The sequence below is a fragment of the Kwoniella newhampshirensis genome, chromosome 12 (assembly GCF_039105145.1).
Source record: "Kwoniella newhampshirensis strain CBS 13917 chromosome 12, whole genome shotgun sequence".
Classification (NCBI taxonomy): domain Eukaryota; kingdom Fungi; phylum Basidiomycota; class Tremellomycetes; order Tremellales; family Cryptococcaceae; genus Kwoniella; species Kwoniella newhampshirensis.
Genome location: NC_089965.1, coordinates 332186 through 353653, shown reverse-complemented (window position 1 = coordinate 353653; position 21468 = coordinate 332186). Strand labels below are relative to the sequence as shown.

General features: G+C 51.0%; 9 protein-coding genes across 9 annotated transcripts; 7 read left to right on the top strand and 2 right to left on the bottom strand.

Annotated features, from left to right (window-relative positions):
• Positions 1-1527: 1527 nt before the first annotated feature.
• On the top strand, positions 1528-3052 carry IAR55_005711 (uncharacterized protein; the record flags this gene model as incomplete). The annotated part of the gene is made up of 5 exons (XM_066948802.1): positions 1528-1779; positions 1871-2020; positions 2112-2693; positions 2767-2918; positions 2980-3052. 5 exons carry the CDS (start codon positions 1528-1530, stop codon positions 3050-3052), a joined length of 1209 nt encoding a protein of 402 aa, XP_066800575.1.
• A 160-nt stretch (positions 3053-3212) lies between these two features.
• IAR55_005710 (uncharacterized protein) lies at positions 3213-4513 on the bottom strand (the record flags this gene model as incomplete). Its single annotated transcript, XM_066948801.1, has 10 exons — positions 3213-3412; positions 3474-3522; positions 3575-3616; positions 3668-3812; positions 3877-3908; positions 3979-4069; positions 4137-4153; positions 4223-4255; positions 4311-4371; positions 4428-4513. 10 exons carry the CDS (start codon positions 4511-4513, stop codon positions 3213-3215), a joined length of 756 nt encoding a protein of 251 aa, XP_066800574.1.
• Positions 4514-5260: 747 nt separating this feature from the next.
• IAR55_005709 (uncharacterized protein) lies at positions 5261-9643 on the top strand (the record flags this gene model as incomplete). The annotated part of the gene is made up of 4 exons (XM_066948800.1): positions 5261-9004; positions 9070-9264; positions 9326-9523; positions 9602-9643. The coding sequence occupies 4 exons, from the start codon at positions 5261-5263 to the stop codon at positions 9641-9643; spliced, it is 4179 nt and encodes a 1392-aa protein (XP_066800573.1).
• Positions 9644-9926: 283 nt separating this feature from the next.
• On the top strand, positions 9927-11427 carry IAR55_005708 (uncharacterized protein; the record flags this gene model as incomplete). Its single annotated transcript, XM_066948799.1, has 2 exons — positions 9927-11117; positions 11317-11427. The coding sequence occupies 2 exons, from the start codon at positions 9927-9929 to the stop codon at positions 11425-11427; spliced, it is 1302 nt and encodes a 433-aa protein (XP_066800572.1).
• A 158-nt stretch (positions 11428-11585) lies between these two features.
• On the bottom strand, positions 11586-13536 carry IAR55_005707 (uncharacterized protein; the record flags this gene model as incomplete). Its single annotated transcript, XM_066948798.1, has 4 exons — positions 11586-11801; positions 11873-12722; positions 12799-13221; positions 13307-13536. The coding sequence occupies 4 exons, from the start codon at positions 13534-13536 to the stop codon at positions 11586-11588; spliced, it is 1719 nt and encodes a 572-aa protein (XP_066800571.1).
• A 761-nt stretch (positions 13537-14297) lies between these two features.
• On the top strand, positions 14298-14720 carry IAR55_005706 (uncharacterized protein; the record flags this gene model as incomplete). The annotated part of the gene is made up of 1 exon (XM_066948797.1): positions 14298-14720. The coding sequence occupies one exon, from the start codon at positions 14298-14300 to the stop codon at positions 14718-14720; it is 423 nt and encodes a 140-aa protein (XP_066800570.1).
• Positions 14721-15009: 289 nt separating this feature from the next.
• IAR55_005705 (uncharacterized protein) lies at positions 15010-17751 on the top strand (the record flags this gene model as incomplete). Its single annotated transcript, XM_066948796.1, has 14 exons — positions 15010-15048; positions 15253-15572; positions 15645-15757; positions 15812-15824; positions 15905-16008; positions 16082-16147; positions 16216-16338; positions 16406-16458; positions 16523-16720; positions 16790-16845; positions 16914-16987; positions 17047-17131; positions 17190-17344; positions 17408-17751. 14 exons carry the CDS (start codon positions 15010-15012, stop codon positions 17749-17751), a joined length of 1743 nt encoding a protein of 580 aa, XP_066800569.1.
• Positions 17752-18084: 333 nt separating this feature from the next.
• On the top strand, positions 18085-19560 carry IAR55_005704 (thioredoxin; the record flags this gene model as incomplete). Its single annotated transcript, XM_066948795.1, has 8 exons — positions 18085-18121; positions 18186-18236; positions 18302-18312; positions 18372-18428; positions 18494-18514; positions 18639-18737; positions 18821-19403; positions 19475-19560. The coding sequence occupies 8 exons, from the start codon at positions 18085-18087 to the stop codon at positions 19558-19560; spliced, it is 945 nt and encodes a 314-aa protein (XP_066800568.1).
• Positions 19561-19948: 388 nt separating this feature from the next.
• On the top strand, positions 19949-21419 carry IAR55_005703 (uncharacterized protein; the record flags this gene model as incomplete). The annotated part of the gene is made up of 5 exons (XM_066948794.1): positions 19949-20269; positions 20452-20840; positions 20912-20957; positions 21029-21187; positions 21294-21419. 5 exons carry the CDS (start codon positions 19949-19951, stop codon positions 21417-21419), a joined length of 1041 nt encoding a protein of 346 aa, XP_066800567.1.
• Positions 21420-21468: the final 49 nt, after the last annotated feature.

The following is a 21468-nucleotide window of genomic DNA, read 5'->3' as shown; positions in this document are numbered from 1 at the left end:
TCAGACGTCCAAATTTAGCCCTCTTTCCAGCTTTGAGGAAGTATGGTATGGAGTGAACTCTTACAAGACAGGTGGGTGTCTGCCTTGCCGTTGTCAAAAATCGCATTCCACCGCTGCATGTTGTTTTCTCGCGAAGTTGTTGTTTGAGATGGGCTGAGTTCCAGATTTGTGGGTTCGACCCTCTCTGAGGCTAGGTAGTGAGGTAGAGGTAAGTTGGCGTTTGTTGCGATTCAGATGAGGGAACTTGTTTGCGCAAAGACCTTGAACATTAATGACCATGTCGACTGCTTCGTAGCGTTCGTCACGCTGTTGTGAAGTTCCAGCACAGACATGAGTCCCAAGTGTTGTAGGCTGGAAAGGGGCAACGTAGCGTCCGTTGGAAGACCGACCGACGCGCATCGCGACTTGATAGAATCTATGCATACATGAAAGTCTCGGAAGACGCTCTGTCTCTGCGTGCTCAGACCAGTGCTCTGGCACTACACATACTGCGCCGCCCTGCTTCTCGCTCAGACCCTGCTCGCCCCCCAAGCTGACTTGGTGATCGATTGTTGGATTATCGAGCTTCGAATTGGACCTATTCCGACAGATATATCGTCAGTATCCAATCCATCGACCTGGTGTTTCGCGCTAGCGCGAAGTCTGTTCAATCAACTCACGACTGCGGAGTCGATCATAGGTCAGCAATACCCTCAAGATTACCAGAAGTGCGACGCAGGATGACGGATTATGGACGAAAGGACCAAACTCACTTCTTGTCGTTCGAGGCTTGTACATGACTCGATGTCCACATTCTCTACATCTGATCAATTCCGAGGGCTTCATCGCTGTCTTCGCACCGCAGTCTATCAGGAGCACTCTATCAGCATCTGCAGCTGTCGGACGTTCAAGGTCTCGCGGGGTCAATCGAAGAAGGTGTCAGATCATCAAGTGACACGGGGTAGAGAATGTCAGGTACAGACTGTTGCGGGGAGTGGTTGGGGCATCTCATAAGAGAAAGGACTCGCCTCCACAGATGTACTCGATCGTATCGGGCGGTTTGGGGATATTTCGATCGGGCATAGGGTTTGGGTTTTGTTGAGTGTATCGATTTTGTTGCGACATTGTGGAAGGGAGAGGCGCACCTCAGAAAGTGAGAGAAGGAGAGAGCAGTGATGGTATTGAGCGTAGGAATAGGTCAGCTGGATTTTGTGCGTCCGCGATTAGTCTGAACCGGCCCTTGAGAGAAGGGGAAATGAAAACGGATGAATGAAAGAGATATGTCGAGGTCAGATTGTTGTTGAGCTGAATGAAGGAACAGAACGGTGGCAAAAGGACTCGCATCAAAGGAAATGCCACGTCATAAAGTCTAATGCTATCACGTCTTTAGCCGGTATGTCCACCATTGTCCACCTACCTACCCAGTCAATCACACCACTTATCTATCAACCCCAGTCACCTCGCTCAGTCTTTCCTCTCCAGTCTCCAGTCTCCGCTCGTCATCCAATACATCCAACGCCTCGCCCACTCGCCCTCAACCGACTGACAATGGACATATCCACAGCCCTATCAGCTCTCGAAGCACTCTCATCAGCCACTTCGACCTCCTCTTCTGGTCCCTTGAACGCACTGATCGACGATCATTTCTCCAATGCGAAAGCTCGCATCATAGCAGGTGAAGATGCCAAAGTTGTCATCACGGAACTGCAAAGGGCAGTAGGCAGGAGTAAGAAGGAGGTTGAGAAGGGATTGAGAGGGTGGTATTCTGCTCTGGGTAACGTGGGCAAAGCTGTTGATAAAGTGAGTATCTTGATGTCTTTGATGTAATCACCTGCCCTTTTTTCGCGGAGCAGTTTCAATGGTCTGCGTGCTTACACAATTGCTATGATAGGCCTTCCCTCCCAACCTCGGCGCGATCAGCAAAGCATACGAAGATCCACCTTTGTTCTCCGACAGAGAGGCGTCATTGGCGTTGGACAGAGTAGTGATCGATTCTCTGGGCAGAAGAGGCTTGTGGGAAGCCGTCTCAGCAATGGAAGAGGTGAGCGCGGCGACTGCAGCTCAAAAGTGTCCCGGACAATTCGTACCCCAATTTGATAGGACACTAATACAACGCTTCGTCCTTTCTTTAGGAAACATCTCTGACCTACCCCTCGGAAAAACGCGACCTATCAACCGAACTCTATCACATCACAACCTCCATCTCATCCAACGACCTTCAACCGGCTCTGAAATGGTGCGAAGCAAACAAAGCATTCCTCTCGTCACCACCACATCCGTCTGCTCTTCCGTACCATCTCCATCGGGCGGTGTTCAAATCCCTCTCAGATCCTGCTGAAGCGATTGTCTACGCGCGAAAGCACATGATGGTCTACGTACCTACTCAGCCCGTGTTGAAACTGATCACATCGTGTTTGTACGACAACTACACCAAGAAGGAAAAGGAGACGAAAGATGGGATGGATGATGTGGATATGACGGGAGATGGTGGTGACGATACGATGAGAGAGAGAGAAGATGATGAGAAGAATATGGAAGAATTGGTGAAGATGTTCAAGGCAGAGTTCTGTCGGAGGTACCAGTGGCCAAAGGAGGATCCGTTGGAGGTGGCAGTGGATCTGGGCTCCCGAGGCGGAGCGTTGAATGTCATTGAGAAAGCAAGAAGAGTCATGGGCGAACATCTAGGTCATGTAAGACAATGGACAGATCTACCGGTATGTTCATCTACGTCCCCCTCAGACCTCGTATTCCGGGAGATTCAACAGCTAACTTGACACTATCATGCAGATGGAAGTTCCACTCCCGCCTTCGCGTCGATATCATTCTGTGTTCGTCTGTCCTGTCTCCAAAGAACAAGCTACCGAGCAGAACCCACCAAAGATGTTGACATGTGGTCACGTTATCGCTCAAGAGAGTTTCAACAGGCTGCTCAAGGGAGGGTGAGTGATGTTCACCACAATCCACTCAGCGTGTACAGTCGCTGAGATGTGTTGATCTCAGACGGCGATCTGCTAAATGTCCCTATTGCCCCGTCGAAACGTCTCAATCCGTCGCTCAAAGGCTGTATTTCTAGCCTATCGCCATACTACCCATCAATCTTCCTGTAGCTCATCCTTGTGAACCTGTCAGCAATATATCGTGTAGAAGATTCGATGACATGCCTGATATGCTCTAATTATACACTTGCAATCGTAAAGTTCACTGGTATTTATTTCCGACATCGTAACCTTCACTTAAGCACTGTTCACCTTCTTCACGTTAGTTCCAACTCCTTGGCCTCCTAATCCCTTGGCTTCTTCTTCTGCTCGCCCTCGGGACGCCCATAGTTGCCGTCTCTCTTCCATGAGGGTCTCTCCCCACTTCTGCACAACAGGATGCTCGAGATTGGGTACTGAGCCGGTGAAGAAAGGAGCAAGAGTCCGTATATCTTGGGCTGAAAGTGAAATGCTTGTTAGTCTTTTCCGCCAGAATCGAGACTGCCTGTAGCAACTCACATCGCTCATATTCGACAGCTTGTAAAGCAAGCTCAAGCCGATCAAGATCCTACACTCGCGTCAGTTGACTTGTCCGACAAATGACAGCTTCGGCAACTCACCTTGACCAATTTCGATTCTGGTGTTTCCCGAGCTTCGTACTCCTGCAAGAGCCCATCAGTACATATGGTACAGTGACAAAGCACACCACTCACATCGAATAAAGCTCTAAATCTAGCTCTGGCATCTTTGTTTCCTTCTCCACCCAACATCTCATTCAAGAATGAATCCATCGCTTGTTCTTCCAGATCGTGTTTGACGTGAGCGGGAACACCTTCAACAGGTGTGATGTCGCCGACACTATTGTGGGTGAGGAGGCGCCGGAGTTAGCTCTATACGGCTTCAGCGAAATGAGACAGCTCACTGAGCCTCTGCAAGGTCGTGTACGAGTGCCATCTAGAGTAATATCACGATGTCAACTACGATTCCTAAACTTGTGCAGGAGGACCGGCTAGAGTCAGCTTACCATAACACATCGAGGAATATCCAATGGCTGAGAAGAGTCGCTAGGGATCATCATCGCCATCAAGGCCATTCTGCACATATGGTCGGATATGCTAAAATCAGAGACAGATCAGCTCAACCGGTGTTCTTCGAACGATTAAATCGAACGGGAGAACTTACCTTTCTGGCTCCTTGACCTATTGATGGAGGCAGATTGACGGTCAGCTTGTCATAGCGAGTCTGACTAGGCTCAAATTCAAACTTACACCCTCTCTGATCCATCCTGAACGTTTCTGTACCTAAGGGGCTGTCAGCTTTCCTCTCTGCCTCGTTGGTCGATGCACAAACACACACCTTGAGCTGCTCCAGCAGATGCAAGAATGCAAGTGTATCAAGCGCTTCGTTACCGGTAGATCTGAACGTTTGTCAGCTGGCTGACCAAGGCAGTGTCGGAGCTGCCAGCTCGCTCACCTGTATGGAGGCGGTAAAGGTTTCCCCCCAGCGCCTAATACCAACTCCCCTTTGATATTCGTTGAGACTGTAGTTGAGCTGATCATCCTGGTTTTGTTCACAGGGTGTGCGGGGATTGAAGATGTATCGTCAGTCGTATAGACCTTTCCAGGCATGATCTTCTCTCCTGAGAGATGTTGAGGTGGCACAGTGGGGTCGAGACCGAACGGAACAACAGGTATGAAGGAAGGGGGAAACAGACAAGACGGACGACTCACTGGTGATACTTTGTTGGATTGTTTTGACACCTTTGGAAGGATCTCAGACACGTGGCTGGATGATTCCGACGATTCACGTGTTATTGACACGTCATAAACCAATGAAAAAACCAGGTTTCAGGTTCTATTGATAAAGATACATCCGCTGTGGCTTCCTCGGATGCTAAATGTCTGACGCGCAGAGATGGGTTGGTCGGGAACATGAGATATAAAAGTACAAAAGGGATGTTGTCATCATTCACCTTCCTCTGCACTTCGTAAGACGAACATCACCTCGCAAAGGTTATGGGTCCAGGAAGCAACGACCTCGTCATAATTGTAGCCCACTCAGTCTTCCCTGCTCGAGCGAGGAGCTACGCACGGTACAACCCACAACGTCCTATTCTCTTGCTATCCTCAACCTTTACCTGCTCGATGGATAGCTTATGAGTCGCAGAATAGGGTGTGCATGGATCAGTCCTCATTCCTTCTTCACACTGAAGCTGACATGATCGCACAATTCCCAGGCTATCGAGAAAGCTGGCTGCTCCTTCTCGAGCCCTGGGCCCTTCACAAAACCAGTCGCAATCGTCACAAATGTCGCTGTCCCAAGAGTCAACTCAGCAACCAAGCATTGAGATTCGTCCGGCTGCTATCATACGACCACCAGATGGATCTTTGCCACCTATCGACGAAGAAGATGGAATTCTACGACCACTCCTCCCTTCATCGAGTCTGGCGGAAGACAGTTCGCTGGAAGAGACGGGAGAGAGTGGGATCGCTTGGACACAGAAGCAGCTGGAAGAGAATGTCAAAAAACACAAAGAATCGAGAAATCGTGGGACAGATCATATCGCCGGAACGACGACCGGAGGAGATGAAGGACTCGAAGATATGAGAGATGGGGACGTCGAGTCACAGGACGCAAGTGCAGCGCAGCCGGGAGCTCCTAAAGATATCTCCAAAGACACGGAGAACGGTCGATCTATAGTTATTGGACCAGACATCCCAATCCCGTCGCATATGAGACCAACGTGGGCTGTCGCTCAACCATCCTCTTCTCATCCCTCCACACGGCCTTCTACTCCTCGAACAGAGGGTGATCAACTCGACGACTCGTTATTACTTGGCCAAGAAGCCGAGCAAGCTCCAGATGTCGAACCGGAGCCTGAGCTGGAACCGACCGAGATAGACGATCCGCCCAACATATCATCCCCGGAACCCTCAGATATTCCATCACCACTCCAACGACCCACAAGAATTAGTCAACTCGATACGGCCGCCCCATTGACTGCTACGACTTCTGCACCAACCCAAGTGTACGGCCGGACTAGCCCATTCAAGAACATGTCACCGTTTACGAAGTATTCACCTATGAAGGCACCAGTGTCGATGAACGGTTCCGGTCATCCTAGCTTGGTGTCAATTGTCGCATCTCCTTTCGCTGTGGGCAGAACCACCAGATTTCGTCAACAAACGAACAAGAAGTCTCAGTCGGACTCAAGCGAAGAGGATAGCTTCGTAGGCAAAGACGCCGTACCGCAAAAGGTCCGGGCGCCACTGGACAAGTTCAATGAAGTGATGAAAAGATATTCGACAGAGCAGCTGGGCGCGGCGCATCCAATCGTCCGTCACGGACGATCAGATTCGTCACAGGCGGAGTACGAAGAGAGTATGATGTCGCAAACTGGTGACATTGGTCATCATAATGTTTCGGTGGCTGCTGAGGAGCGTCAACAAGAAGAAAAAGAAGAGGAGGAGGAGAGGGAGGAGGAGGAGGAGGAGGAGGAGGAGGAGGAGGAGGAGGAGGAGGAGGAAGACGAATTGAACTGGGATGCTAGTTTGAGGCAGTCGGATGGCAAATCGTTAGTCTTCGATGACCGAGAAGAACCGGACTCTCCTACCCCTGCTGGTCATGTTAGTCTGCTCACCGGGACTTCCCCTCCTAGGCCACCTGGAAGAGACCATGCTCGAAAAGCAGAGAACGGTCCCCTTCATCACGATGACGACAAGTCTTCCTCACAGCAGCTCCAACTGCAGGACCCCAAAGAAACCTCACAACCAGGCCAAGTGACAGCTTCTCCTAAGCTACACACTCGTCAATTCGCACCTTCTGCTTCGAATTCTTCTTCAGCCATAGACAATGACCCAGGCCCATTATTCTCATCGCAAGACATCTCTCAAGAGTTCCGCCTGATGGAAGGGACGCAGGCCGACACACAGAAGTCCAACATCTTTGAAGCCACTCAGATGGTCGCCCAACAGCTGACTTCTTCTCGAGCGGGATCGTCGCCAGTTTCTCACCGTGATGAAGCGGTCGAGCTGGAGCCCACGCAACCGGACACGCTTGAAGATAGTGCCTCACAGCGGTTGCTTGCAGACGCAGCAGCTGTTGGCACTCACGAATCCGTACAAAGCTTTCACCGCCCCATCACACCTCAACCTTCAGCCGCCTCGACAACGGCCAGCTCCAGAACGCATGTCCCTCTCCATCGACAGCTTCAGCGTCGGGCCAGGACAGAAGATCAAGCTTCTACTCCTATTCGAACCGATGCCTCGGCTATGAATGTGGCTGCAATGCCAGGATTTTCTATCCCAACGTCACTCCAGCAACACAGATCTGAACAGCCACGAGTTCCAGATTCTACCTCTTCTCCCTGCAGTCAAAGTTCTCCTGCTCGTCCCAGTTTAGAACCTCCGTTTCCACAGGATGGCCTTTTACAAGAGACTTATATTGATCCACCGGGACCTGTTAGTGCCGCTAATGCCAAACCCTCCGAGGGGCCCACAAGCCCTCTCACCGCTCTCCCTCCAACTCAGCGGACTTCTCCACCTCTGGCACTACCGTCCTCTCCCAGGGCGACCTCGAAGATAAGTGAGAACGCTTCTTCACAGGCTTCTGCTCGTGATGCAGCTGTGGATGGGAAAGCTTCTTTGTCTCCAGCTCCGCCGGCGAATTCCACCCCAGCACGAAGCACTAAAAGGGTCCGCAAGGCGCCAAAAGTATACTCGCCATCGTCGCCTGACCCAATCCGATTGACTCCCTCCAGAGCACCGCGTTCCCCCTCCTCGGACAGCAGTCCTGCGCCCGAGGATTCAGAAGATTATACGTATCGCCTACCAAGCGAAGGTTCGAAAAAGAGAAGCGCTAGTCGCAGACCTCGACAATTCTCGATTCCTGCTGTAGAATACCCAAGTCGCCGAAAATCACTTCCCGTGGACACCGGGATTGTTTCATCAATAGCTAGGAAGCGAAAGAGGGTGGTTGCATCAAGCCCTGTATCGGATGACGAGAGCTCCTCGGCTCCGGAGGACCCAGAGGACAACACTTACCGACCATCGGTCTTCCCGCACAAGGGGTCGTCATCAAGAGCCAAGAGCAAATCCGGCGCCTCGACTGCCGAAGGCAAGACGCCGATTCACTCTCCACCGGTCAAGAAAGCCAAAGTCTCAACGAGAGTGGCTCGACTGTCTACTCCTTTATCCTCAGTATCATCCTCCACGACCCGCGCAGACACTCGTGTGCTGGCAGCGTATCAACGGCACTATTATCCGGCAACCATCATGGGTCAGACAAACAAGGGCTTCCATGTGAGGTACGATGACGGGGACGAGAAAAAGGACATTACAGCCGATAAACTTCGACAGCTCCTATTCAAACGAGGCGATCACATTGAGTCGGTCAATGCAGAAGATATACCTCTGAATCTTGAGGTGGCAGCCGACTGGGATGGAGGGTTACGAGGAGTACGATGTAATCACAATGGCAAACCAGCCGGCTGTGTTCCGATGAAAAACGTTTGTGTTCGTACAGCAGTTATCGCCGCCGACTTCGGAGACCGCCTTTTCGACACCACTCCTTACCTGAGTCTACCAGGCCTTGAGGCGGAACGAATCGCTGTGTCATCCAGGCTGTCTTCAGTAACTCGATCTCCTGGCAAGCATAAATACAATACTATGGGAACAGCTAACTCTCCGGCCATATCAAATGCTCGTCGCAGCGCGTCGCCGACTACACGAGCTTCTTCCGACGTCTTCGAAGGCATGACATTCCTTATCACAGCTGTGAGGGAGACTAAAGAGGTCAAGAACTACGTTCAGAAGGACTATTTGATCGACCTCATCACGGACCACGGAGGAACGGCCATGGAGAATTGGGAGGATCTGGTTGACACTTCGTCCGCGGGGAAATATCGCTTCAAATCAGGTCTGGCTGGGGCTCCATACTTGATTCCGACGACCTTGAAACCGATCATGACGAGCAAGTTCATGATAGCTCTGGCGAAAGGTATACCGTGTTTGTCTGCGAGGTTCATCGAAGATGCGGTAGAGATTGAACAGGTAGGTCGAATCACACGTCCGGATTGATCGTGAAAGCCTGACAAGCTGACTCTATCCAATGATAGAAAGTCGACTGGCGATCATACCTGATTTCATCGGGTTCTTCAGCGTATACAGAACAGGATATGTCACAAACCGTGGATCTGAACTGGGGCGAAGAAGGATGGTCAGCGGAGAATGCCGGTCATGTGAAACAGCCATTGAAAGGCAAGAGGATTCTGTTCATTCTGCCTCGAGGTCCTAGATATGCCTATAATAAGGTGTGTGTTCATAGTCAAGATATAGCTAGTACCGCAGCTGACGAGGTTGTCTTTGACGCAGACAATCGTCCCGGTCTGTTTACACTCCCTTGGAGTAGAAGAGCTCAAGACGGTCACAAACTCGCCCGCAAATGAATCGTCGATGAGAGAGCCAAAATGGGATTACATTGTAGTGGAGGATAGAGAGGCCAGCGGGGTCCCAAAGATGGTCGCAGAGGATGAACGGGGGTGTAACATTCATTGGTTGAAGCAGTGTCTAGTGAGTTGTGACGTTCCGTTTGACTGATAATGGAAGATCAGTTTCGAAACTCACTCGCTGACCTGGGTTATCTCGTAGATAATGGGCGCAGCACTGCAGCCTTCGATGGAGAAGGAGTAGATGGGTGACAAGGATTCACATTTGTGTCGAGGGAGGAGACGATCGTCAAGGCAATGTCCGCAATCACTGATCGTACACGGTAGCAGGACTTGCGAGGCACTGATATGCCTCGATCGGAAGTGGAGCGGTGGTAGGATGGTTTCGCAGGCAGAATTCATCAGCATACGCGCTACTTGGGCTTTTATGGTCGGACAGTGTCTCAACCCAAGCATAGCATTGTATAGCATTTTCGAACCTCGCATTGTATGTAGATCATCGCATTGTACGCATCGTTACGAGCCTTATGTACGTGTCATGTGTCATGTCGGTCAGGAAGCACTGTACGCTGGTGGGGTGGGCGGACATGACAAGTGGAGGTGGTTCATTCATCCCTTGTCGAAAGAACGAGCGCGAGTTCATTGTTGCTACGGATTCACCCCAACGCAGGTCTCGTCTGATCATCGTCGACCCAGACGGTGACTTTGACGAGGATACTGGACTGCGGTATATCCTAGCAAGTCCATCAGCCGGACCTCGAGAGATCAGGATGTTGGGACCGCATTCTACTGGCTCGACGACGGCAACTGTTCTCGGACTCGGACTGGGTACAAGATCCAGTCGATCGAGTTTGAGCGTCACTCGCCATGTTCCGTCCAATCGTCCCGCATTGCATCTTTGCACACCACCTCGACTAGTTTCAAGTCGCCCAGCCCATCTTGGGAATCTTCGACATGCCTCATCCTCATCCTCATCCTCGTCCACTCCCCGCTCTGACTCTGCATCATCATCCAAAACCCAAACCAATCTCCCTCCCCCTCCCCCCCCTCCTTCTTCTTCTCCGCATTCCTCATCGACCCCATCAGCCGGCCCTGTCCCGATCCCGGAGCCAATCGCTATACCGAAATCATCCCTGATCCGCTCCTATGCATCCGTCATCACCTCCCTCTCGGCGCGGACCGGAGTTCCATTCCCTTCTCTCGCCATATCTTTCTTGGCCCTACACGAACTCACAGCCATCGTCCCGATCATCGGTCTCTACTATCTCTTTGGGTTGATGGGTGCTGGGGCGGGGTTGGTCTCTTGGATCAAAAGTACTACCGTCGAAGGAACCGATGACTTACAAGTACGACAACAAGGGAGTGGTGCTGGTGCTGGTGCTGGTGCTGGTGACGGACAATCGTGGGAATGGAGAAGGATGGTGGCGGGGTGGTATGAAGAGGGCGAAAAGAGGATAGAAAAGGTGGGTAAAAGATATGGTATACTGGGATACGACAAGGTGGATCGGGAAGGCTCCTCGAGAAGAAAGGGCAATGGCGGTGACAGCGGGAACGTCCTCGGACCCGGCGTTGGATATGGAACAGGTGCGGACGACAGTGAACAAGAGTCAGAGTCCGAGATTGGAGCGAAGGACGATGGACATGTGGTCGGAGCTGGATCCGGATCCCGAACAGCGGAGAAAGTGGCCAATGCCCTCGCTGCATATGTCGTGGTCAAGGTCAGTGACCTTCCTTTTCGTTCTCCCTCTGTCTCACCACTGGGCCTCCTGAATGAATACCACAATCTCGCTCTTCTGGACTATACTGTGCTGGGATACATATCTCCGTGTGGTTCCGCTCCAATCTGCCTCTTCTGTGTTGACTCGTCATCGGGACTAGAGACAGCGACAATGGCTGATGCACCCTTCGACATGCCAGGCCATCCTCCCGCTTCGAATAGCCGTCTCGATCGGTGCTGCGCCCGCTTTCGCTAGGTACACATTGGTTCCCGTCCAGCGACTTGTTGCTCGTTGGAGGTCTCCGAGATAGAAATGAATGGGGCATGACATGGACGTTTCATACACTATGTTTTGCATCTATCTGGTGCCAGTGTGTTTATGGCTGTGACGCCATGTCGCCATAACTTAGCAAATCAAGAATTCCACGCTTAATCATTGTGACCTAGTTGCCGATGACATCCTTCGCCTCTACTCCACAAGCTTCCATTTGCCCACCGCCAAATCCTCCGAAGTGATCATCACCTCCGTTGGAGACTCCTCGATCAGCTGCCCATCTTCGTCGTATTGCTCGTCTCCAGGCCGAACGAGATTCTGCAGCTTGATCCCAGCCTGGTCAGTCAAGATGACACGGGCGATATGGATCTTCAACGCAGGAGAGAAAGTCCTCATATCCAGTTCGAGTTCCTACATCGTGAAGCGAAATCAGTACGACAGATGCGCCGACAGTAGGATGCCTAAGGCGACGCTGGACTTACTTTACAGGTCAAAAGACTTCCGACGGTCACAGCATTGGTTTCGCCGGATGAGATTGATCTGAAATTGTCGAATTCCCGCTCGACCCTGTCCCACAAAGCTTCATCGCTTGTATCGTTCAAGGCTCCCTCTTCATCCGGTCCGTCTTTTTCTTCTGCTTCTTCCACTCCCTCCTCCTCCTCCCCTTTTTCAGCGTCACCACTAGCATGGCCATTCCTACCCCAATATTCTCCGTTTCTTCGACCAGGCGATCTAGCCCTCGCAAATTCGGCACTGGTAACAAAGACGTTACTCGGTAGATCGGTCATTTGCGAAGGCGGTACGATCTTTACTCTTCTTGGTGTGCTCGAAGCTGGATAAGCCACACTCTGATCATGATCGTATTCAGAGCCATTGGGGAGCGTCGTGTCTTCCATCGTCCATTCGGGGTCTGGGGAGACATCGCCTTGTCCATCACTAGCCTCTACGTCGCCGTTCCCGTTTCCGTTCACATGATTGACACTGATTCCTGCACTTGCTCCTCCATCAAATACAATCTTCGTCCCTTTCACCGCCGTCATCTCCTTCAAAAACCCTCTCTTCTTATTCCGATTACTCATCTCCCTTGGTAAGGGCAACGTCGGATTCGTAAAAGTCATGACTCCCCCGACATCATCCCCTGTTTCTTCCGCTGTGTCGGCAAGTGATGGTGATTCGCCATTGATAACCGGTTGAGCAGGCGGATCAGCTTGTCGAGCGATACCATTAGCTGCGGCAAGCTTCTTGTATTGCCGCGCAAGACGTCGTCGAGCATTACGATTTTGAGTTTGAGGTTTTCCTTGACCTGGAGGGATGTGTGGTACAAAAGGTTGTCTAGCCAGCAAAGCGCTATCAGCTGTGTGACTATTATATGCTGGAGAGCACGAGAAGACGGGTAAATGCGACTTACGATGTTTTGGAAAGGGTCGGAAAGGGCTTCTGTAATGGTCTTGGGTTCGGTCTAGGTAGAGGTGTAGAAGAGGCAGACGAAGAAGATGACGATGAGCTGGTCGAGCTGGACAAATCGGATGAAGACGAGGAGGCGGATGAGGAGGCGGATGAGGAGGAAGAGGAGGACGCGCTGGAGCTAGAGCTGGAACAGGAGGATGACGAAAGTGACCGAGCTCGTGTCGTTATCTGTTGTTTTGAAGGTTCTGGTACCAAAGTCGTTTTAGGCTCAGACATAACGGGCGCAGATACCAGTCGTCTCTTTTTCGCACTTCTATCTTGTGTTCGAAGAGGTGAGACAGATTTCCGTTTCTTGCTCGTGCACTTCTTTGATCTAGTAGGTCCTACGATGGTCGTCTTCGAGCTGCCGGGAGCCAGCTTCACGCTACAAACCAGGTCAGCAATATTCTCGTCTCACCATTTCTATACAGTGAATCTTGTTCAAAGTTTGTGAGGGTAGTATCACTCACGAGACCACATCCGTCGCCTCAACAATGTCGACCTGACTCCCTCCCAACAGTTCGAACCCATCTATCTCCAGTACCAACTCCTTGGCCGATTTGGCATGGTGAGCAACAGCTGAGATTGACTTGATCAAGTGCTTTTTCAAGTGGGTGACGGTTCTGATCTCTTCTGAAGCGACGGGCAGGAGGAACTTTTGAGGTTGGAAAGGAGGCAGCAAGGTGATTTTGATTCGCATGGCGTCTAGGACGCAGTCACTCTGGTCCGAGGCAATGACTGGATGTTATCGTCGATCAGAGAAGGAAGGTTGTAGGATTGGAACTTTTGAAAAGTCCGACGAGGACGCTCAACGGCTGTGAGATGTGGAGGAAGCTAGATCAGACAATGCCGTGGCATTTAATTTTGAAACCTGTTCTGACCGGGTGATAAGCCTGGGCAGAGAACAATAAGCCGATCTGTAGCTCTTCTCGTGAGATGGAACAGACACCTCCTTGATGGTACTCCATGCAGGCGACTGGGCTCAGCTCGTTCGCCCGCCTGCCAGCAAGCCGTTACTTCACACTCCAACCACTGTCCCCTAGACGCACACCGCCCATTCACCCCTCACGTTTCAGTCATCCGTACCTCTTTTAGGTCTCCGTTTCGGGACCAGCGAAAGCCGCCGTACGACTACTGATCTGACGCTTATTGACTTTCAAACACACTTCACTCATCAATCACTCGTGTGCAACACGTTTTGACGATCCTTCCACTTCACTTCACCATCACATCGTAGCTGATGGGCATATGAAGTGGTCTTCTACTTGACGAGATGGTGAGACGAGATGCGAGCTATATAATAGTGGTTGACGGGATGAGTCTCGGACTTCTGCTCACATCTCAACCACCATCAAAGCGAGCCCCACGACCTGAACAACAGCCAGAATACAACAACCATAGTGAACCATCTCACCACCTGCATCGAACCAGGAAGGAAACCGAAACAACATAACGACCATAATGCCTTCTCCTGCTTCTACTCACCCTTTCCTCGTGGACCAAACACCTTTTCTCACCGGTCGTACCGCCTATGGCCCCAAACGCACTTCCGCGACGCGGCACACATCCACTTGCCCATGCGGGGCATCCTCGTCCTCATCTGGATCCACTTTCGGTCGAAACTCTTCATCTACCTCGTTGTCATCTCTTGGCTCGAGCAAGTCCTCCACCTCCACCTCCGCTCCCAACTCGCTCGCTTACTCCGCTCTCACATCACCTTATGCACCACCTACTCCCAACTCGAAGGAATGTAAGAGATGGATGAAAAACGTGGAGAAGCAAGAACACATGTTTGGATCGGTCGCGAGGAGAGCCACCAAAGGAAGAGGTACAGATGAAGAGGTTGGGAAAAAGTCAAAGGGGAAGTTGGTCAAGTGGCTCTGAGAAAGCGTGACGGGATCGCAATACTCTAGCTCATTCTTCGATTCGATCATCGGTTGGTTTCTTCCTTGGGTCCTGTTCCAGTTGTAGACATTTTATTCCCATTCACTGTAGCAACCATGTAACACATATCAGCTCGTCGATGCTACCAATCCAGATGGGTCCAAAGACGCGTCTGTAAATGATGATTATTATAATGATAACATGGTGCGCGTCAAAGGGTATCGGGTTGGATCGGCCGAAAGTGTGATTATAATTGCCGAGGTTTCTAGTCATTTGCATGACAATAATAATGTCCCAGTCAACGTTTGGTTTCGCATTCTTGTGTTTAGTCACCTCGTACAACCGCGGCGCTTTCAGGCACCGGATCTCTCAACCGAAAGATTTATTACATCCACAAAAAAAAAAACTGTTTTCGTGATGAAAGCAAACGCAAACGATTCGTCCGGACCGGGGATTTTGCTCGATGACTGATTGACCGACTCGATGTCAAGCATTCGTACATGGATAAGTTAGATAAATTGACACGAGCCAGAAAAAATACAAGTCCAGCTTGAACGCCTCTTACACAAAAGACAACAATAACACTGTCATCAGCATCGCAAAAGCAGAGAATCAAGAAATCGAACAATCACCAGTTTGGAAGAACACAGACGCCACGATGACATCGAGTCTCAGAGCTGCTACTGCAGCCAAGACAATGTCCGAGAAGAGCGATTCACAATCGCCCTCCACGATCCCCGATCATCGACAAGCTCTCGCAGAGGACATCCTCGCCATGTCACCTGAAGAATTCGCAGAAGCGGACAGGAAATTGGTCGCTAAGCTGGATAGAAATCTGGTCCCTTGGATGACGTGAGTTGAAGCATCAGGCAATGTTATGCTTAGCAATCTTGATGATGGACTGACGAGCTTGGCATTGGATAGACTGCTGTTTACCATGTCGTTCTTGGACCGTATCAATATCGGTACAGCGAGACTTGCTGGATTGAATCATGATCTCGGTCTCACATCTTTACAATACAACACTGCTTCAATGAGTGAGCTTGCCACTTGTTCTCGAGCTCGTGTCCAAAGCTGATGTCTCTCCTCAGTCTTCTTCGTCAGGTGAGCTAATCACACGATCAGCACAGCGACGAAACCATCACCGTCCCAGTGGGCCCAGTCGGACTAATCACATACCATAGCTACGTCGCTTTCGAGGTCCCTTCCAATCTCGTGCTCAAAAAGTTCAGACCCTCAAGATGGATTCCTCTGATCATGATCGTTTGGAGTTTATTCCAGATTTTCAGTGCGTATACATGTTTCGCGGGCTATCGCTGTGTCTTGCAGGGCGTTGACTTTGCTTCTTGCTCGCCTTGCAGTGGGGTTCGTCACCAACTACGGCCAACTTCTCGCTATGCGATTTTGTCTCGGTGTGGCCGAGAGTGGTAAGTGGCATTCTGGGCTTAGGCAGCTCACTTCGTGAAGTCTCGCTAATCGCCAAGTCCTTGAACAGGTCTCTTCCCCGGTATCTCCTTTTTCCTTACCGGTTGGTACAAGCGTAGAGAGGCTTCCAAACGTATCTCGCTCTTCTTTGCTGGTGCCGTCTTGGCCGGTGCTTTCGGCGGTATCCTCGGTTGTGAGTCCTAGTGATTCTCCCTCCATCACAATACGCGGACCAGTCACTTACGCTGTTCGTCTCGCAGACGCCCTGAGCCGAATGAACGGCGTTGGTGGCAAAGCCGGATGGTCGTGGATCGTGAGCTTGATGCTTCATGCTTTTATTCAATGACGTCTGACTCACCAACGTTGTTATGCCACAGTTCATCATTGAAGGTCTTCTGTCTTTCGTCGTCGGCGTCGCTTCCATCTGGATGGTACACGACTGGCCTGATCGAGCCAAGTTCCTCACTCCCCTCGAGAGGGAGATGGTCTTGATGCGACTCAAGGAGGATGTCGGAATAATGCAAGAGGGCACATTCAGCTGGAAGGTGGTCAGAAGAGCTCTCACAGACTGGAAAGTGAGTCGAAGCAGGTCCGGATCCGGAAGTCCCCAAGACAGGACACTGATAGAGAAAACTGCTCGACAGACACCGTGTTTCATGCTCATGTATATTGGTTGTGCCGAGCCGATCTACAGTCAATCGTGAGTTGAAGGATACGGTGGATCCGATATGGAATATGGAAAAATTTGGCTAACTTCATCTCTCGCAGTCTCTTCTCCCCGACCATCATCGCTGCGCTTGGCAGATTCACCACCGCCCAATCTCTCCTGCTCAGTACTCCTCGTAAGTTATTTCTGTCGATGTGAAGTCCTCGAAGCATTCCGACTTACGAGTCCGCTCAGCCTACGTCCTCGCATTCATCACCACCATGGCTACAGCCTATTACAGTGACAAGACTGGCAAGCGAGGTTTCTTCATGATGTTCTGGTCAGTCGGCTCCCCCCGCTCCTGCTTGATTCGTTTCACTGATGATTTCCGCTTTCAGGTCCAGTATGGCCATCATTGGATACCTCTTGTTCCTGGTCATTCCCATCCGATACCCAGGTGGTCTTTACTTTGCCGTCTTCCTCACCACATGTGCCATCGCGCCATGCATTGCCACCACCATCGTGTGGTCTGGTAACACTTTCGGAAACCATTGTAAGTCTAAGAGTTCACTGAGCGATCGGCTCGCGATTGTACTAAATGGATCAATCTTCACAGACAAGAAAGCCACCTCTATGGGCTTCATTTTCTCCCTCGGAAACTCTGGCGGTATCATCTCTTCTCAGGTCTACCGAACCAAAGACTCTCCTCGATTCCTTACCGGTCAAGGGACGACATTTGCCTTTTCATGTATCTGTCTCATCGCCTCGGTCGTGATGTACCTTGGATTAAGAAGAGAGAATGCTCGAAGAGATAAGCTCTATGGCCCCGCTCCAGGGGTAGGACAGATGGCTGACTGGGAAGATGAGGAACGTAAGAAGAGTTGGGGGCTTGATGGGATGACGAGAGAGGAGATTGTGGAACTGGGTGACGATCATCCGGCTCACAGATTCATTCTCTAAGATTGGTCTTTGAATTTTCGCATTGCATTTACATTAGCATACATTGAGTAAGGTTGAAGGTTTCATGCATGATATGAGGTAGATCAGACAGCTACATCGATAGACTATGAAAGCTAGAGATGCTAGATCAATCTCTCCAAGATACCCGCTTCCATATGAAGACAGACCATTCATACTGGTCGGTGGAAAGCGCCACAGAAATCGACGTTCTATACCTCCACCAAGACAGACCCACCGACAGTCGTGCAACTCAACAACAAAGAATGAATCATCCATGCACGCAATCCCTCGTTGCCTCTTCTCACAGCAAGATTGCAGATTGCATCCATCAACATGGCACCCAACATCACGGAGATCGGCTCGACTGCAGGTAGGCTAGCCTAGCCACTGTAACGTCAAACTGAACAAAAGCTGACGGTACCCCTTCCGTCCAGAGTTCGACGGTATCGTCAGATCCTTGCCGCCCGCTCAACTACTCGTCATAGGTAAGTCCAGCTGGCTCAGGTAGTAGAGACCTTCAATACAGCTGACAGGCTCTTACATCTGGTAGATTTCCATGCGGTAGGTTCTGATATGTGACTGAGAGGTAGGCGCACTGGTGCTGAGTCGCGCTGGATCAGGTGTGGTGTGGACCTTGTCATGCTATTGCGCCTGTTCTGGAGCAGTTGTCCAACTCGGTAAGTCACTCTTGTCATTTGGCGATAAAATGGCCTGGCCCGAGCTGACATGAGAGTAAATGTAGTACAAGCATGTCAAGTTTGTGGTACGTTCATTGCCCCTCCTTCCTCTTCCTTCACTTCTTGCACCCTGACAAATGCCGTCGAGATGTGACCAAGCGTTCACGTCCTCGAGCTGGGAATGATGTTGATGACGGATTGTTCATACAGAAAATCGACGTGGACAAGCAACAGCAGCTGGCACAGCGATTTCGTATCACCGCGATGCCTACTTTCAAATTCCTCAAAGGTGGTCGTGAGATTGACGAGGTGAGGGCCAAGGCCTCATTATGTGTCGAGGAAATGGAACCTCAATGGGAGTCATGACTGACGAAGCTTCCCATATACTATAGCTGAAAGGAGCGTCCCCTCCTCAACTCAACCAGCTGATCTCTCGCCACGCCGGTCCTGTCCCGCCCGCTTCTGCTCCTGTATCATCTTCCGCTTCGTCCAGCGCTAAACCCGCTGCGGCGCCGGCCGATACCACTGAATCTCTACTGAAACACGTCGTTTCTCAAGGACTCAACTGTCTCAACGAATCTACTTCGCACCCGCTTTCGTCGATCGTTGGACCGAATCCTGGGCCTCGAGGGACATCGTATCTCGAATCTGATGTTGACCCCGAGTTGCTCATCTCGATCCCGTTCCAAGATACAGTCAAGATCCGCTCCATTTCCATCTTCTCTGCCATCTCACCCAGTCAAGCTCCCAAGACCATCAAACTGTTCATCAATACTCCCAATATCGATTTCGGCGATACGGACAGTCTCACCCCCGCTCAGGAGCTGGAACTGACGCCGGAACAGGTCAAGAGAGATAAGATCGATCTGAGATTCGTGAGATTCCAGAGTGTCAGGAGCCTGCATATTTTGGTGAAAGACAATCAGGAGGACGAGGAGACTACGAGGATTGACTCGATTGATATATTCGGAACAAGTGAGTGCTCCAGCGATGTAGGGCGGTGATAGATTATACGTGGTGGACTGCGCTGAGATGATCACGTACAGGCGGCGACAAAACGGCAGAGAAGCCGGCTCAGCAGGAGACTGGAGGAGGTAGTATGCTCGAGAAGCTCATGGCTGGGCGCAAGTAGAGTCTAGTGCGGGGAGCAAGCTTTTCCTCTGCTCGCATCTGTCATATAGAGCTGAGTACGTATGCATTGTGATGAAGGTAAGATGTGGACGCTTGTATCAAATCTGGCGCAGAAAGGTTCAGTGCATCATTTTACGGCCGTAGTGATCGACGTGCTGGAATGCTGGAACGCTGGAATCGCTGGTGATCGAGTGGAGGTTGGTGACGATTTGTGCGTATGACGTAGCGAGGTGATGTAAGAGATCAGAAACATTCAAAATCATCGCCTGTGTCGCTACCACATATGTATATATAACCTTGTGCCGATCTGCTCCTTCTATCTTCATTTCTTTTCCCATACCAACATCTTTCCAACTTGTAGACCAGAAATCGCAAAGCACTGATTCAAAATGCAAGCAATTCTTCACCCCATCATCGGTCCTGCCGGACCCGAAAAGGCTGATCTCAACGGCAAAGTCGCCATCATCACCGGCGGAGCTCTCGGTATCGGCTATGAAGTGGCCCGTCATTTCGCACTATACGGAGCGAAAGTGATCATGGTCAACCGTAAGGAGGAACAAGGAGACGAGGCCATCAAGAAAATCGAGGCGGAGGTGAAGGAACAGGGTGGCAAGGGCAGTGCGGAGTGGGTCGGGTGTGACTTGGGGAAATTGAGTATGGTCAAAGAGGTCTTTGGAGGTTTGGCTCAAAAGCTTGAGAGGTTGGACTATGTGAGTGGTCTTGTTACGAACAAGTTACATCAACCTCGAGGTCGTCGACCCTTTCTTTCCCGCTGTCCTTTTCTCCCTTCCTTCCCCTCTCTGCTCTCACTATACCATCTCGTCTTGTCTCTGCTCCGCCAATCTTCGGACCGTTAGTAGTTAAAGACTGACTTCATCCTCGACTCATCCAGCTCATACTCTCTTCCGGTATCAACTCGAACCAATTCGGTCTCGACGACGATGGGATCGACCGACATTTCGGCGTCAACGCTCTCGGCCATTACTACGTCATCAACCTCCTCTACCCTCTCCTGCGCAAGACGTCCAAACTTCCCTCCACACCCAAAGGATCCGTGAGGATCGTCTTCGAGTCGTCCGAGATGCATCGGTTCGCTCCAGGATCAGAGGACTCGGCTTCCAGGGCACGAGGTTGTCATTTCGGGAGTGAAGAGGAGATCACGGAGGCAGGGAAGGAGTTGGGGCCGATCGAGCTTTACGGTAGGACCAAACTGGCAATGATCTTGTATGCCAAGTCCATAAGGGACAAGGTGATCAAGAAGAACGGTGACGATATCTACATGTGGGTGGTGTCCAACTTTTGATGTCATCGAATGCGGTAAAGCTGATACCCTCGTGTGTGTGTCCACTCAGCCTCGCGGTTCACCCAGGTGCCGTCAACACCGACATGCAAGACCAGGTATGTTTCACTGCAATGTAGATCATCAATCAAGCACAAACGCTTACATGCGTTTCAATCTCTTTCCTCAGTGGGAGGCAGCATACCCCGGTATCATCGGAAAGATCACCAAATACATCACCCTCGCCGGTGGTCGAAGTCCTGAACAGGGAAGCTACAGTGCCCTCTACGCCGCTTTGAGTCCCGAGGTCGTCGAGAAGGAATGGAACGGTTTCTACCTCAGTGACCCTGTGAGTGAAGCAGTCTCATCTCGCCAAGCCTCGATAGCCCCTGGAGGGAGAGAACCAAACGATTGAACACGTGCAAGCACGTTGCTGACTTCTTTGCGTTGTTTAGGCCACACCCGGCAAGGAGACCGCTCAAGGTCAGGATCTCAACCTCGCCACTTCTCTCTGGGAGCTCAGCGAGAGGATGGTCAAGCGTATCGTCGGTGATGACGCCCTTGAGAGCTGGAGCAAGTAAAGCGCTTTCGTCGAGAATCGAGAGTCGAAACTTTAGTCAACTTAGTGTC